The 17,061-nt window shown below is 39.3% G+C and overlaps 1 protein-coding gene across 1 annotated transcript; it reads right to left on the bottom strand.

The window, feature by feature from the left end:
• Window positions 1-16,089: 16,089 nt before the first annotated feature.
• Window positions 16,090-16,536, bottom strand: LOC116783896 (nucleoplasmin-like). Its single transcript, XM_032681873.1, has one exon. The coding sequence runs from the start codon at window positions 16,534-16,536 to the stop codon at window positions 16,090-16,092; it is 447 nt and encodes a 148-aa protein (XP_032537764.1).
• Window positions 16,537-17,061: the final 525 nt, after the last annotated feature.

Genomic DNA, 17,061 nt, shown 5'->3' on the forward strand with positions numbered 1-17,061 from the left:
CCAGCTCCTTTAGCTGCTTCTTATAAAAATTCTGCTCCAGACCCTTCACTATCTTTGTTTCCCTTCTCTGGACGTGCCCCAGAACCTTGTCATTCTTGTCAGGGAGGGCCCAAAACTGGACACAGAATTTGGTGTGCAGCCTCATCATTGTCAAGTACAGGGGGACAATCACTGCCCTGGTCCTGCTAGCCACACTATTTTGCAGTCAGCAGTGTGCTATAAAATACAGTGAAGTTATAAGACATACAAAAGTAATGACAACTCGAAAATTTTAGAAAGGAAAATCTTCACCTGACCTCATTCATGGCATTACAGTCACAGTAAATTTCCTGCATGAGCTTTGTTTTTCACATGGATATTAGTTGTTTGTGTTACAGTAGTGCCTAAAGGTTCAGATGCAATTGCAACCCAAATTATTTCAGGTAAATGAAATCAAGTGTCTGGGAGATTAAAATCTCTGATATGAAAATGTTTCTGACACACTGACTTATAAAAGGTCCTCAGTCCAGCATTTTTTCTACTTTTTGGATAATCTTCATAATGAGCTTCATGGTGGGGTAGTTTCACCACTCTCTGCATGGTCCACCTGGGAAAAGAAGCTAGCAGGACAGGAATGTGTGTAACAGTGTGCATGGGTGGGACACCAAACTACCTCACCTCAGACTGATAATGTTGAAGAAGAAGATGACTGGATTAAAAGCTGTCCAAGGAGTTACATAGATTTTTGAAACAGAAGCAGAGGGACTGGTGTGATGCTGCCAGATGTGGCCCAACAGCACCATGGACCCTTCCTGGGCTTGTCGGTATGGACTCACCACAGGTACATCCAGCTGCTACCATAGCTCGCCCACATCCTCCGCAGGGGTACTCCAGTATCTGTACCCTAGGAATGCAGGTTTACCTCCAGGGGCCTGTCACCCTCCTCTGGGAGGGCAGGCAGGGCACTCAGGTGTCCTAGAGCAGATTTGTGCAAGCAGGGGTTCCCACATGCCCAGGTCAGGGGGAGCCTGCACCACCTGTCATGGACTGTGGTTGGGGGGGCACCTGTTTGGGATTAGTAATACAAAGGTTTTTAGCAGTCATAGAATACCAGGTTGAAAAGGAACTCAGGGATCATCTGATCCAACCTTTCTTGGCACAAGCATGTTCTAGACAAAATGAACCAGAACCCTGTCCAGATGAATCTTAAAAGTGTCCAGTGCTAGGGAATCCACCACTTTCCTGGGGAGATTATTCCAATGGCTGACTATTCTCATTGTGAAAATTTTTCCTTGTGTCCAGTTGAAATCTTCCCAGGAGCAACTTATACCCATCAACCCTCATCTGTTTCGTGTGACTCTTTCAAAAAGGAGGAGTCTCCATCTACTTTGTATCTACCCTTTAAATAATGGAACATACTGATAAGTATTTATTTGTGTGTATAACACTTTGCAACTGTCTGATAATATGATATATCTGCTGTGCTGCTGATATTGATCCTCAATTTATAGTTCACTGATTGTTGATAAATTATATGCTGATAATAAATCAGTAAATTCCTTTGATCCTTGGGTCCATGCCTATTGGACATTTTTTCCCCAGCAACAGTATTCAAGCTATCTGGCTTAAGACTAGCTGCATGAATCATCCTAGCTGTGGAAATATCCCAGCTGCATTGCAGATATTTCTAGTTGGAGTGACTTGAAATACATTGTCACAAAAAATTAAAGTAAAACAAATATTTTCAATTTATGATTATCTAAATTCATATGAAATATGGCATATAGAGACCAAAGTGTGTAGATAGATATTATAGAGAGTTTACTAGTATTTACGTAAGATGACATTGGTAACCTGATTTGTTTCTTCAGACATAAGAAATATAAATAGCATTGTTACATTGGACAGCCCTGTATGTCACGTAAGTAGATGCACTTCCCCTCAATGAGGTTGGCATTTTGAAAACATCTTAAGAATTATTAATGTAGAAGTTCAATTCTGTGTAACACACTTGATCCAACATATACACACTGTGCTAAAGGGCTGATTTGATAGATACATGCAGTGGGAAATTCAAGGCAGATGGCCAAATTCATGCATCTCCCATAGTTCAGCCCTTGAAACCTCCAGAGTATTCAGCCTAATGAAGACTGGCAGTGTCACATCATCACGCTGCTCTTCTCTACTCCCTCATCATTTTTTTCTTAACATTTTTAAGACATATTAACACTTGTTCACTTGCCAGAATGTTCTTTTGAACTTTAAGTAGAAGAGATCATGAAGCTGGCATCCTGCGGAGCTCAGTGTCATTCCAGCTTTTGGATACTATATAAGAGCCAAGGATCTAATGGAAAGAGAGGGGCAAAAGCAAAAGCTGTTGTGTTTTTGTGCCTCTGTTTAAACACACTGCATTATTTACAATGCTCTACTAATGTAATTTAGCTTGGAACATGATCAAAATTAAACTGCACATTTTAAATAAAAACTTGGATTTTGGTCATGTTCCAAACAAAACTGCACTAATAGACTGCTGCAAATCCTGCAGTGAATTTTAAAGAAGGCACTAAAACACGATGACCTTTTCTTCTGCTCTGCTCTGAGCTGTGCTCCTCTCTCCTCCCATAGCATCCTGGATTCTTCCAACCTCAAGGTCACAGTCTGGATGAAAATGACATTTCAAAAGAGTTAATCAGTGTTAAAAATGTTAACAAGACTATTGAGAAAATGAACTATGAAAAATCTCTTTTCTGTTGTTTGAAATGTTGAATTCTAAAGGTGCAATCAATAATGAATTGATAAGGAAGAGAGTTGCAACTTCTGAAAAAAAGTCTGACAGGTACTGCAGTCATAGCACATTTCAGAGAAATGGGAGGCATAGTTATTTTATCCTTCTTGTTCTGATTTTTTTCCCTTTCTTTATTTCAGTAATAGTACCTGTCTGTGCAGCAGCTCTTCCCTTGTCATATTTCAATTACCCTGCATGTAAAGGAATCAGAATATTTGGGGAAAAAACCAGGAGTTGTCAATGTCCTATTTTTATTTTTCTAATTTTTTTTTTTTTGTGCAGGATGTCATGTGATTTACACTGGAAGGAATTAGCATTTACTTGTCAAATTGCTGTTTTTGTAAGTGCCAGTTTGTGAAATCATAGCAAACAACCATTAAAAAAAAAAAAAGATACGAACAGAGACATATGTGTGTATATATATATATTTCCCAGTACAGCCTGAAGTCTTATGGTCAGGCATGTCAAAATGAGTAGTTTACCAGTCTGATTCCTTCCTTTATCAGCTGGACAGACCTGGGCTGAACTTTACTTAGCTTCTTTGCTTAGCACTTAGCACTTTTGCATACCCTCTCTCTCCTTCTCTCTGCCCTCACCCATATGCTACTTTGCACCCATTCTGCTGTTGTTTCATGTGAGAATCTTTAAAAGAAGTTTGATGATGATGAGAAATGTAACTGTACTGACTTTTTCTCATCACCTTGGGCAAGAATAATTTTGAATAATGGTTTTAAATATTCAGCTTTCCAAATATTAGCAAAATTTATAACTTAATCATTGAAAGGGTGTTCCTGAATATAATTACTTTCATATCACCATTAGAAAAGAGACATATTATTTTTTGATCTCGCTTTTAATATGAAAAAAATCTCTATCTTTTAAAATATTATTATCATGCAACTGTTATATTCTACTGAATTTGGTGAAATTGTGAATGAATTTAAGGAAAATCTCAAAACTCTTGTCAAAATTCTTTCTAACAGATTTGTTGGACTATAAGTAATTTTATTGTAACACTTAAAACCCAGTTATTAAATACTTCATACAATGAAACCACATATCTAGATGGGGTCTTAACATGTACAAAGTATGATGGAATTTCACTTAGTGATTTATAACATTTAAGTGATAAAAAACAAAACAAAACCAATCTCCATCTACTCTCTAGCACTTCGTATTAGTAAATCAGAGTCTGCATTTACCGAAGCTCTATCCTTTCCTATCCTTTCTCTTTCCTTTTCCTCTGGCATCTCATAGAACAAGTTCAAGAGAAATTGATCTGAATGTAAGGCAATGAACATTAGCAAGAGATTTGTTTTAGCTCACTTATCTTAAAACCCTTCAAAAGCTGACATTTCCTCAATTTCAAGTGGTTTTCAGAGTTGTAACTTAACTTTATGAATTGCATTGAAAAGTTAGATAAAAAGTGTTAGTGGAAGGTCACATTCCTTTTGTAGTCATTCAATGGTATTATAATAATGACAATTCAGGGATAGTTTCTACAGCAAATTGTTACAGTCAAAAGCAAATGGTACAGCCATTACAGAAAAAAAGCCAATTATTTCTTTTTGCATATAATCTGAGGGTCAGTCTCTTAACTTGTTATAAATGCAGCATCTGAAAAATACTTCCATAGGTTAATGCTAAGGACGAGAATAATTTATTAAAAAAAAAGAATTTAAAAGTTAGCTGTGTTTTTCCCCCACTCAGGGCAACTCATTTTAAGCCAATGCTATAGAAGGTAGTCCCAAATCTTCGTTCACGAAGCCTAGCCATGATAGAAGGTAGTGAATTATCACATGAAGACTTTTTTCATCAGTAACAACAACTTTGTTCCAATAAACATGGTATAGATAATAAAAATAAGGCAGTGACAAGAAAAATGTACATTGTAAAATCTACTGTTCTGGTATAGTTTTAACAAATAGTACTTTAGTATTTATTTCCCTTTTTTACATGCTTTGTGGTGAATCCAGAATCTTTTTATACCTGCAGTAAAAAAAAAAATAAATAAACCAACAAAAAACCTAATCCCTAACTAAAAAATCCCAACAAAATCCAAAACTTCCAAACCAACATATTTTTACTCTCTCTGCATACTCTGTGGAGAACACACTACAATCTGGTCATGAAAGATGCAGCAGAACAGAGTGACTTCAATGGCTAAAAAGAATTCTTTTACACAAGATGAATTATTTTTATTTTAAGAACTCTGTTGGGAGCTAAAACAATAGACTCAGTAAATCAGTAGAAAAATAATTAGAATTACTGTCATCTACAAAGACCCTTTTATTCAGAGATGAAAGTTATTTTCCTCTCTGTCAGTTCAGCTGCACCAGTGGGGAGAAGTGGCTGGCCCTGATGCCCATGGCAGTTGCCAGACCGTGAAGAGGGGAGGCTGGCAGTGCCCACCAAACCTTGATGCTAGTGAATTGGAAACACTATAGTTCTACCCAAGTAGCTGGGCATTCTTAGCCAGAACCAAGCTAAGTAATACTGTCTTAACAAAAATCTATGTTCTAAAATCAGTGGCATTTTCAAGAAGAATTTTGTTTTCAGCTCAGATGTCTGTTTCCCTCTGCACATAGCTGATTATCTATGTTCACTAAGAAACTTATCTTTAGTTTGGTTGTCATTCTAGAGTCTTTATTCTTTAAGTAAGTGGATTCTCTTGATGATTTTCATGTCTGGACTGCAATACATGGTTGTACTTTTTGTCACACTTTGATTTTTCAGTACAAAAAAGGTGAGTTATTTCACTGTAGAATTATTCCAAATTTTGCCAGTCTCTCATTATGGACTGAAGTGAGTAGTAGTGAATATTATCAATTTGTCTGGGTATGAGGGAGGTTCCTTTATTTAAGAAGAAAACAAAAAAAAGAAGGGTAAAAAAGAAAGCATGTATTTTAAAGGCAGTGATTAATCTCATTTGTCTTAACATTAGCAGTCTAAAAATCAGAGTTTATTTCATTTATTTTCAATGTCAAGTCAATGGAGATAATGTCTAGGCATTTCTGAAAAAAAAGTATTATATATTTGCATATTTATATTTTTATATATATATATGTATATATGTAAATAGATAGATAGATGCCGATGATGATATAGATGATGATATAGATATAGATATAGATGATATAGATAGATATAGATATAGATGACATAGATATAGATATAGATAGATATAGATATGCTGTCCTGGGATGGAATGACTCATCTGCTGGAATTGCCCTATTTTCTTGCTTGTCAATAAAGAAAGACTAAACTACAAACTTTAATTAAACCAAATTTTGGATAGCCAGATGGTGAGATAAATCTCCTGCTCTGAGTAAGAATATTAGCAGGTATGCATTGATATGTGAATAGCCACTCTAGTTTTAAATTGTTTGCTGTCAGGACTGTTTGTCAGGACTGTTTTATAGTTCCTTTGTGTTAGCTTAAACACTTCATTTATAATAAAATAGACAAGCATCACGAATAAACTACTACAATATTTTTTTTTTTTATAGCACATATAACACCAACAGTTTTGAATAATGGTTGCCATGCATTGTTCCTTCCAAAGTAAATTATTTAACTATCCCTTGATTTTCCAACATGAAATTTTGACTCCAGCAGGTGGGATCAAAATAAATATATCAACATTGAAAAGGATATCAGGGTAAGAAAAAGTTATCAACTTTTGGGAATATTATGGGAATATAGTAACTCCAAACTGTTCAATGCAGTAAAGATACCCCTGCTCTGTATGATAAACCTCAGGAAGCTGTCTTGTTTATGTAGTTGGAAATTCAATTTTCCCTGTATGCAGAAAAGATAACTCAGTGACAAGGGATTCCCTTCTACTAGCTTCTCTGAACATTTATTTTAATTAAATTGGGTACTGAAAAAAACCTCTATTGTGACTAAATGCTTAATACAAAATTGTATAAACAAGCAATAAGCATAAATTTAGTACTAAAATTTGTATGTTAAACAGGAGAGAGTTATGGGGTGACCTTGACCCCAGACCAAATCATGTGGGTTGACTTACAGCCCCACTGTTTAGGTCTGTTTAGCTTTTTGTATCCACGACATAGAAATGTGGTTACATCCACAACATAGAAATTGTGCTGGGGCCTTTTTTGTGACACCCATATAAAAATTAAGTGGTTTAGACATATTCTCCTCTGCTCAAATTATTTGAAGCAATGTTAACTCCATATTACAGTTGTTATAGAGTGAAATTATAGTCCCTGCAGTGTACTTTGTGGAATGGCAGAAAAATAGGTGGAGTATTCAGATGCATGAACTCTACTGTGTGAGCTGGAAGGAGGCAAACCTGACTCAGCCTCATGCTGTCTGCTCTTTGGAATTGATTCTTGCTGAAAATCGCCTAAGCAGTGTTCATGCTTCCTGACTGAGAGTGCAAGCTGGAGTCATCCAAACACAGCTAACAGTTCTGCAGCATGAACAGTCAAAACCACAAGTTATTAATTGCCTTTTTGTCTTCAGCATTGTAATCACACTTAGCTCAGTTCTCCTAAAGTTTAGAAAAACTAGCATGCATTGGCCCATGAAATTTCAGTTTGTTTCTGCTTGGTGCTTGAGGCTTCACCACCACAAGGAGAATGAGACAGATCTGAGCAAGTTCTTCCTTCTTCCTCAGCATCCCACTTCCCTCCATAACTTCCCAGACAAGATCTGTATATGATAACAAGACCCCAAACAAAACCAGCAACACTTTCCCTGCAGGCTACTCAACACTCTCAGTTAAAGCGGATTTAAAAGCTCCTGTGTTTACACGGCATTTCTACCAAGATTTGTTTTAGATAAAACCACCATTACAAGATGAAATAGTTACATGCAATTTTTACTGGGATGTGACATTTAAATCATATACAATGAAGTTTTATCTAGCATTGGGCAACCTGTTGACATTAGGCAACTCAATTGGGATCCTGATTGAGAGAGTAAATACATTCTGGAGACAGCTTTGGACAATTTAACAGCTGAAACATAATTTAAATGTCTCAATATGGTTAACCAATAACACCAATGGATATCCAAGACATCTTCATGTAGCTGGCAGGTATTCCACACATCTGTGTGTGATCCTATGCTCCAGACCATAAATGAATCCAGGATGTCTTACATGCCACTAGGTGTTTAGGTAGCAGGATCAAATCTTATTTCAGAGTGAGTTTTAGGTTCTGCTTTCTATGGAGCTATGTCAGCCCACAGCTTCTATCATCTGGAGACTCTGCAGTCAGTGACAATACTAAGTCTACAAACTGCAGTGGGAGTTCAGATATGTGGCTGACATTTTACCCAGCCATCAAAGTTTAGGGGTCTTAATAAATAAATAAATAGAAAAGCCTCAGGGAATATTCGACACTGAATCATTGAGTAATATATTGGCAGGACTGAAGATGCAAATCTCTTCCGATATGTTATTTGTCCTAGTAAATCAGAATTACCAATACTATTAAATATAATACTACTCTGCCAGACAGACAAGACTCACACTATGATTAAGACAGCTGACGTAATACTGTTCCAAGGCAAAGAGGTTTTTGTCTACTTATGTATTTAATATGATCCAAATGTGTCAGAGTTTCCACTAGGTGATTAAGTTCTAACAGATTATTCTAAGAAAAGTACCTTAATGAAATTTCAAACACTGTATTCACTGCATATTCAGAATCATCATAAATACTTAAAACTGTTCATTCATCCAATAGGCAACTGGATTTCTCTCTCCAGAAAAAGAGAATTGAACACCAGTCTGCAATCACATTATTAAACACTTCAGATCATGAAAGTACAGTGAAGTGACAATGTTGCTATTCTGCAGGTTATGACTGCAGTCAGACTAACATAGTCAAAACATACTACTTCAAAGATCAACATTTTCTTCAGTACAGAAGACAAGTTGAGAACATGTAAGTGGGACATTTGTCAAAGGTAAATCATTCTGACTATTTGTGACAGGGTTTATTTGATACAAATATCAATTATATGAATTCCATATCACACCCACCAAAACATTAAAATAATATGTAGCTATCAGATTTCATTAACTGCTACAAGATTTTGGATTAGTGTGCAGAAATCAGACTCCCAGCCGTATGTTTTGGGCACAGACTAGAGAACTAGAGTGAGTAGAGGCTAACCTTAAATTATTTTTCTGGTCTTCTATATTCTTGAGTTGCTTGAGAATAGCAAATTAGACATCCAAAAATCAGATTATAATTCAATAAGAAAGCATTAAGAATAAAATGAAATGGCAGAAATTATTTTTTTAGCCTTTCATCAAAGATGTTTGTGTTTGCTTAGGAGAAGGTTTTAGCAAAAATTTTATTTCATATTTTGTTTCTGTTCACACTGTGTTTTTCATAGAAATATTTTTTTCATAAAAATGTTCATTGAGAAAAAAAATGTTAATAAAAAATGTTATAAAACTTCCTTAAGAAGTTTAAGGAGTTCAAGAACATCTAGGGAACCTTACAGCTCACAAGTCCATGGGAGTTGAAGGAACTGGCCAAGGAAGTGGCTAAGCCACTCTCCATCATATTTGAGAAGTCATGGCAAGTTTCCCACAGAATGGAAAAAGTGAAATATAACTCCCATTTTTAAAAAGGGAAATTAGGAAGACCTTGTGTAGGAATCAATACATTTCTAGAAGAATTTATAATGGGAAGTTAGAACTCATTTCACTAGGAAGGCTTTCTGCCTAAGGTGGTGGCCATTTCTCAAAGGCAGTTTCAATGATTCTCCCCCCTCCCAGATTCCCCCACATAGCAAGAGAAGTTCTCAGCCTTGCTCTCTGGTATGCAGAGAGAGAACACATTTACAGACATATACAAGGCCTCCTTGGGCCAGAGATAGTGGGAAGGAGAGAGAGAAGATACAAAAACCTTGGAGGAGGAGAGGCTTTACCTTTTGCCCCGGGGCCCAGTGTGCACACCATCGTAAAAAAGTGGTCTTTGCATTTGAAATAAACATTTTTTTTAATCCTTCCGCTGCCTTGACATTCTTGGGAAGAATGCCTGTGTATGTTTACCTTACACCCAGGTAACTACAGGTCAGTCAGTTTCACCTGAGTACCTGGTAAGATGGTGGAGTAGCTCCTCCTGGAAACTATGTTAAGGCACGTGGAAAATAATGAGGTCATTGGTGACGGTCAACATGGCTTCACCGAGGGCAAATCGTGCCTGGCAAATCGTGCCTGGCAAATCTGGTGGTCTTCTACAGTGGGGTTACAGAAGTGGTGGACAAGGGAAGTGCAACTGACACCATCTACCCAGACTTGTGCAAAGCATTTGACACTGTCCCTTGTGACATCCTTGTCTCTAAACTGGAGAGACACGAGTTAGTAGATGGACCATTCAGTGGATAAAAAATTGTCTGGACAGTTACACTAAAAGTGTAGCGCTCAAAGGCTTGATGGTCAAGTGGGAAGCAGTGATGAGTGGCATTCCACAGGGTTTAGTATTGGAACGAGCACTCTTTAACATCTCTGTTGGTGACACAGACAGTGGGATTGAGTGCACCCTCAGAAAGTTTACCAACAACACCAAGCTGTGTGCTGCGGTCAACACACTGGAGGGAAGGGGTGCCAGGTAGAGGGACCTTGTCAAGCCTGCGCAAACCCCATAAAATCCAACATGGTCAAGTGAAAGGTCCTGCAACATCAGCCAGGGCAGTCTCAAGAATAAATATACTGGACGGAGAACAGTTCAAGACTAGTCTTGGGGAGAAAAGACTTGAGGGTGTTTGTGACGAATACTTCAACATGACTCAGCAATGTGCGCTTGTAGCCCAGAAGGTCAAGAGCATCCTGGGCTGCATCAGAAGAAGCATGATCAGTAGGTCAAGGGAGATGATTCTCCCTCTCTTGCTCTTGTGAGACCCCACCTGGAGTACTGCATGCAGCTCTGGGGTCCTGTGGAGGGTTGACCCTGTCTGGGTGCCAGGCAACCACCAGAGCTGCTCTATCAATCCCACAACTGGACAGGGGAGAGAAAATATAACAACAGGTTCTTGAGTTGAGATAAGGACAAGGAGAGATCACTCCTTGAATACTATCACACGAGGACAGTGAGAAGTGAAAACAAATCTTAAAAACACCATCCCCCCCCCCTCCCTCCTTCCCAGATCTACATTCTTCCCCACAGCAGTGCAGGAAGATGGGGAATGAGGGTTATGGTCAGTTCATCCTACATTATATCTGCCACTGCTCAGGGAGAAGGGTCCTTTCATTGCTCCAGCATGGGGTCTTTCCCACAGGAGGCAGTCCTCCATGAACTCCAACATGAGTCCATCCCACAGGCAACAGTTCCCCTCTAACTGCTCCAGCGTGGATCACTTCTCCATACAGTGGAGTCCTTCAGGCACAGCTTGCTCCAGCATTTGTCCCTCACAGGGTCACAAGACCTACAAAGAAACCTGATCCAGTTTGGGTTCCTCTCTCCATGTGTCTGCAGGTTGTTGCTGGGAGCCTGCTCCAGCACACATTTCCCACAGGTTCACAGACCATTTTCAGGCATCCACCTGTTCCAGTGTGGGTCTCCTCCATGGGCTGCATGTGCATCTCTGAATACCTGTGGACCTCCATGGGCTGCAGTGGGGACAGCCTGCTCCACCATGGGTTGCAAGGGAACCTCAGCTCTGGTACCTGGACCTACTCCTTTCTCTCCTTCTCCACTGACCTTGGAGTCTGCAGAGCTCCTTCTCACATGTTCTCGTTCCACTCTTTCCTGGTCTCAATTACATTTGCGCAGTAACTTCTTTTTTTTCCTTCTGAAACAGGTTATCACAGAGGCATTATTGTCATTCCTGATTGGCTCTGCCTTGGCCAGCAGCAGGTCTGTCCTTGAGCTGGCTGGCATTCATTCTGCCAGACATGGAGGAAGCTTCTATTAAATTTCCACAGAAATCACCACTGTAACCTCCACCCAGACTACCAAAACCTGGCCACACAAAGCCAACACAGGCTCCTAACACAAAAAAGACTTGGGCTTGTTGGAGTTGGATCACCTATGGAGACGAGCTGAGAGAACTGGGGCTATTCAGCCTGGAGAAGAGGCGGCTTTGGGGAGATGTCATTGTGGCCTCTCAGTTCCTAAAGGGAGTTTACAGAAAGATGGAGACAAACTTTTTACAAGGATGTGTAGTGTCAGTACAAGGGACAATGGCTTTAAACTGAGAGCAGATTTAGATTAGGTATTGGGAAGAAATTCTTTACTGTGAGGATGGTAAAACACTGAAACATGCTGCCCAGAAAATTGTGGACTCTCCAATCCTGGGGGCATTCAAAGCCTGGCTGGATGGGGCTCTGAGCAACCTGATCTAGTGAAAGGTTCCATGTCCATAACAGGGGTTTTGGAGTTAGATTATCTTTAAGGTCACTTTCAACTCAAACCATTCTATGATACTTTGATTCTTTAGAATGGCATAGGCCATTTCGCATTCTGTTGTTCAAGCATTCTAAATAAGAAGTATGGTATGATCAGATCTTGTCTTTCTTGGCTTAATTTGCCAAGTTATATGAAATATAAACATTAAGAAAGGAATAGAAAAGTGGCTGTTGAATTCCCTAAGCTGAATAATTACATGCATGCAAGTATGTATGAATCTTTTAGCTTGGAAAGTACAACAGAGAACTACGAAATAACTTGTGATATATGTAAGTGGTGTGGGGAATATTTTTTTTCTTCAGACTGCAAACTCTTTCACACATGTACAAATGATGTTACAATTAAAAGTCTGAGGTCAATCAAAAGAGACTTCAGAGCCCTGAGAAGAATGCTAAAAAATTTAGGAGCACAGATAACATTTTCTTCAACCTTCACAGAAATGAGGGAAGACTTTGGTAGAAACAGATGAGACCAATATATCAATAGCTGACTGCAGGACTGGAAGAGCCTTTGGGAGATAAAGTATGTTGAGGCCTTATGTGATCCCTCTGACCTGATGAGGAAAATGTATATGTGGGATATAGATAGGTTGGAACAGTAGGAAATTTTTAATGGGATGAAATTTAATGAGTCAAAATGTCAGATCCTGCACCCAAGACAGAGTAATGCCTGACATAAGTATAAATTGGGAGAGGAGTGGCTGGAGATCAGCCCTGCGGGAAGGGGTCTAGGGGGGCTGGCTGACAACAGGCTCAGTAGGAGTCAGGAGGGTGCCTTGGCAGCCCAGAGGGCAAATCACATCCTGAGGTGCATCAAGCACAGCATCACCAGATGAAGAGGGGATCATCCCACTGTGTTCAGTGTTGGTGCAGTCTCACATTGAGCTCTCTGTCCAGTTGTGGGCTCCAGAGCGTCAGAAGAATGTGAATGTCCTTGAATGTGTACAGAGGAGGTCAACAAAGCTGGTGATAGGGCTGGAATGAATGTCCTATAAGGAGCAACTGAGGACTTTGGATTTGTCTAGTTTAGAGAAAAGGAGGCTGAGGGGTGACCTTGTTGCTTCCTTCGTAGGGGGTGTAGAGAGGGAGATGATGCTCTCTTTGTTATCCAGAGACATGTGGAAATGGTTCAGAGCTGCATGAGGGAAGACAGACTGGACGTTAGGAAGCAATTTTTCACTGAGATGGTGGTCAAACATTGGAGCAGGATTCCTAGAGAGGTGATCAATCTAGAGTGGTGATCAATGGCCCAAACCTGTCAGTCTTTAAAAGTCATTTAGGCTACAGCCTTGATAACATACTTTAACTTTTGGTCAGCCCTGAATTAGTCAAGCAGTTGGACTAAATCTTCGTTGTAGGTCCTTCCAACTGAAATATTCTATTCTATTCTATTCTATTCTATTCTATTCTATTCTATTCTATTCTATTCTATTCTAATGATATTCTGTGACATTCTATGACATCCTATGACATTCTATTCTATGACATTCTATTCTGTGACATCCTATGACATTCTTTTCTATGACATTCTATTCTATGACATTCTGTGAAATAATTCAATAGCAGAATTAAACCAAAGAAAATATTTTGATATAATTCTTAATGAAACTGTGAAGCTCTTTACCAAAGATCTTTTTGATACCAGCAGTATAAATTGATTCAAATAGTTTTAGACCTTTTCAATTAAGAGGACATTATTGATAACTACAAACAGTGGTTGGCTGAGTGCGATATTCAGGTCACAAAACTTGGCTAGTGAAGATAGCATATGCAAAAGGAAGTCTTAAACTACACTTGGTCTTGTTTTTATACTTGTCTTAAACATATGATGCAACATCAGACAAAGAACACTGAGCTAGAAAGAACTTTGGTTTGATTTGCTTTGGAACTTCTATAACACAAATTATTCTCACTAAAATGTAGGATTTTATGTTCCCAGTCTAATTTGTACATTTGAGTCTATAATGCAGGTTGCTGAAGAAATCTTGGAATTAAGTTATGCTATATATCTGTTCTATATATACATGTTATATAGATATATAAATAGATATATAATATATACGTTATGCTATATAACATTATGTTATATAACATTATGTTAACTAAGTTATGCTATATATATATGGCCTTAGTATATGGGTCTATATAAAGGATAGTCTCTTGTCTTTCTTTTTTCTTTTCTTCTTCACTCTCACAATTACCCTTTCCCTTCCTTCCCTTAAATACCTTTAATATTAGTCAAAGAGAAAGGAAGGTAAATTATTACATATCTCCTCTTCAGTGTAACACAAGATTTTCTTAAAAATGCTGCTGCCCAAGTGCTGCAGGGAGACATGGATTTTAATAAACCATTAGAGCATGCAGAATTAGTAAGATATTAATCCAATATGGATCACATACAGACAATGTATAATATATTGGGAAAGACTGCTAAGAATAATAAAAAACCAAATTATCAAAATGGAGATGAAGATTATGGTGAATTATCTTAAAAATTACAAAAAAGTAGAGGTGCCTGGCCATGTCTTAAAATAAGACATAGATACAGGTGTTTTACAATAACAGGTCAAAGGAATACATTCATCTCATACAATAAGTACTTGTTTCCTGGGGCAACTTCAACACTGATGTTACTTCGATTGATACAAAAACTAAAGTGACACCAATCCCACCACCAGCCCTTGAATTTGATGTCCTAATTTGCTTATATTAAAAGACCACACTAATAACTTAGCTGGTGGATTTAATGTCTTTAATGACCCTGATTCTGAAGTGCATTGAGAAATAAGATATTCCACTGACATTAGTACTTGTTGTTGCCTAAAAAATTGGGAGCCAAAAAACTCACCAGGCTAATTTAGTAGAGTTAAGATGCAGAACAGGTCTTTAATAAAGGCATTCTGGTGTGAGGAGTACGATAGAGGCGCGCACCCGTGTCCAGTGGTTCTACAATTATCTAGCATTATCCATCCAATCCCAGAACTATGCACGCCCCAGGCATACCTCTCCAGGATTGAGTCGGGGGGTCCCAAGACCCCTTTCTTCCTCATCTTCCTCTTCTTTATGGCATGTACTGTCTTTGAAGCTTCTCCAAGGTTCTGGGCTTGAAGGTTGCTTTGACTGTGATGGTATCTTGTTCAGCGCTGGGGTGCGTATGTTTTAAAGAGAATGTGTTTACTATAGTCTGGCCTTGAAAGGAGCCTAAACAAGCGTAAAGAATTTAGAAAATTCCATATGAAATGAGGGAATCCCTATTTGGGATGTTTGGTAAGTGTTAATTACTATTCTAAAATGTGACAGACTATACAGTTACATTAAAATATACAAAAAGCTAAAAAATCCTAAAAATTCAAAGGCATCAGTTGAAATACTGGAACATCAGTCAGAAGAATCATAGAATCATACAGTCATAGAATCAGTTGGGTTGGAAGGGACCTTCGAGATCATCAAGTCCAACCCTTGATCCACTACCGCTGCGGTTACTAGACCATGGCACTAAGTGCCACATCCAGTCTCTTTTTAAAAATCTTCAGGGACGGAGAATCCACTACTTCCCTTGGTAGCCCATTCCAATGTCTGACCACCCTCTCTGTAAAGAAATTCTTTGTAGTATCTAACCTAAACCTCCCCTGGCACAACTTGAGACCATACCCTCTTGTCTTGTATTTTTTTTTTTTTTAATTATTTCCAGGGTATCTGCACTTCCTATTATTATCACAATAAAAGCGGGGGGGGGGGGACACACGTTTCTGCAAACATGGGAGGAAGGGAGGGGGCCAGGAGAGGAGACAAGGAATGACACTCAAAGCCCAGACAGTTTGTGTCCCTCTGCAAAGATCCGTTGCATTTGGCACAGGGCACTGGCCAAGGGTGTGTCCCCACCGTTACACCAGCTCCACTCAGACCTCTCTGAGCTGCCCCTGTTCTATGATTCCCCATCGTCATCCTCATCTCCTGCGTCTTCCTCCAAGAACTCTTCTTCCTTGGCTTCAGAGTTGGCATCATCTTCCAGGGTGATGCACTGCCCGCTGAGATAGACTGGCCCAGCCCCACACTGAAGCACGACTGTGATGGGACGGACCAGCTCCAGAGCTTTGGGGCTGATCATGGGCAGCACTGAGCTCCGCAGTGCCGCGATGGGCACCGACCTGTGCTCCTCGGAGGCGTTTTTGGAGTCCACAGCCACCACATGCAGCTCGTCCCTGGCGTCAGCCCCCAGGCAGATCGTTCTCAGCAGCACCAGATGCTCCAAGAAGTCATTGCCCTCCTTCACCACGGATCTCTGGGCGCCCGTGCCCAGCTGGCAGCCCCACAGCTCAGCCACGGGCCTCTCCTCCGACAGCAACCGGGAGAAGGGAAGCGGGGTGTCCATCCCCCATGGCAGATCTGACACCAGTGACCAGCTCCCGTGGGACAAACAGCAGAGAAAACAGCACCCAGAGAGCAGCCAGAAGTGGGATGTTTACAAGTACTTGAAAAGAGAATTGCTCTTTAAGAAATAAGTAACACTTTATGGCACATAACCAGACCCTGAAAGTTATTACTAACTTTGCATCAATGTTATATACTTGTTTATATACAGTAACTTCAGTAACATTGGCATCAGTAGAGAATTTATCTAAGGATCCCAGGGTTCAGATGCTAGTCAGAGTTCGTTGACTTCTTGACGTAACTAACACAGATTAAGGACCTTTCACTTTAGAATTTTGGATTTCAGAAAAGATTGCCTCTATTTTTAAAGTGATAGTTTCATTGTTATTAATAAAATGGTTTTTTAGAGCCACGAAGAAGGTCTTAAAACTGGCTTAACTGGAAATGACTTATCCTTCAACAGAAAAATAGGAACTGCCTCTTGCTGGCTTTGCTGAGTACAAAATACTAACATGTACATCAAGTG

This window comes from Chiroxiphia lanceolata, chromosome 1, assembly GCF_009829145.1.
Source record: "Chiroxiphia lanceolata isolate bChiLan1 chromosome 1, bChiLan1.pri, whole genome shotgun sequence".
Taxonomy (NCBI): Eukaryota; Metazoa; Chordata; class Aves; order Passeriformes; family Pipridae; genus Chiroxiphia; species Chiroxiphia lanceolata.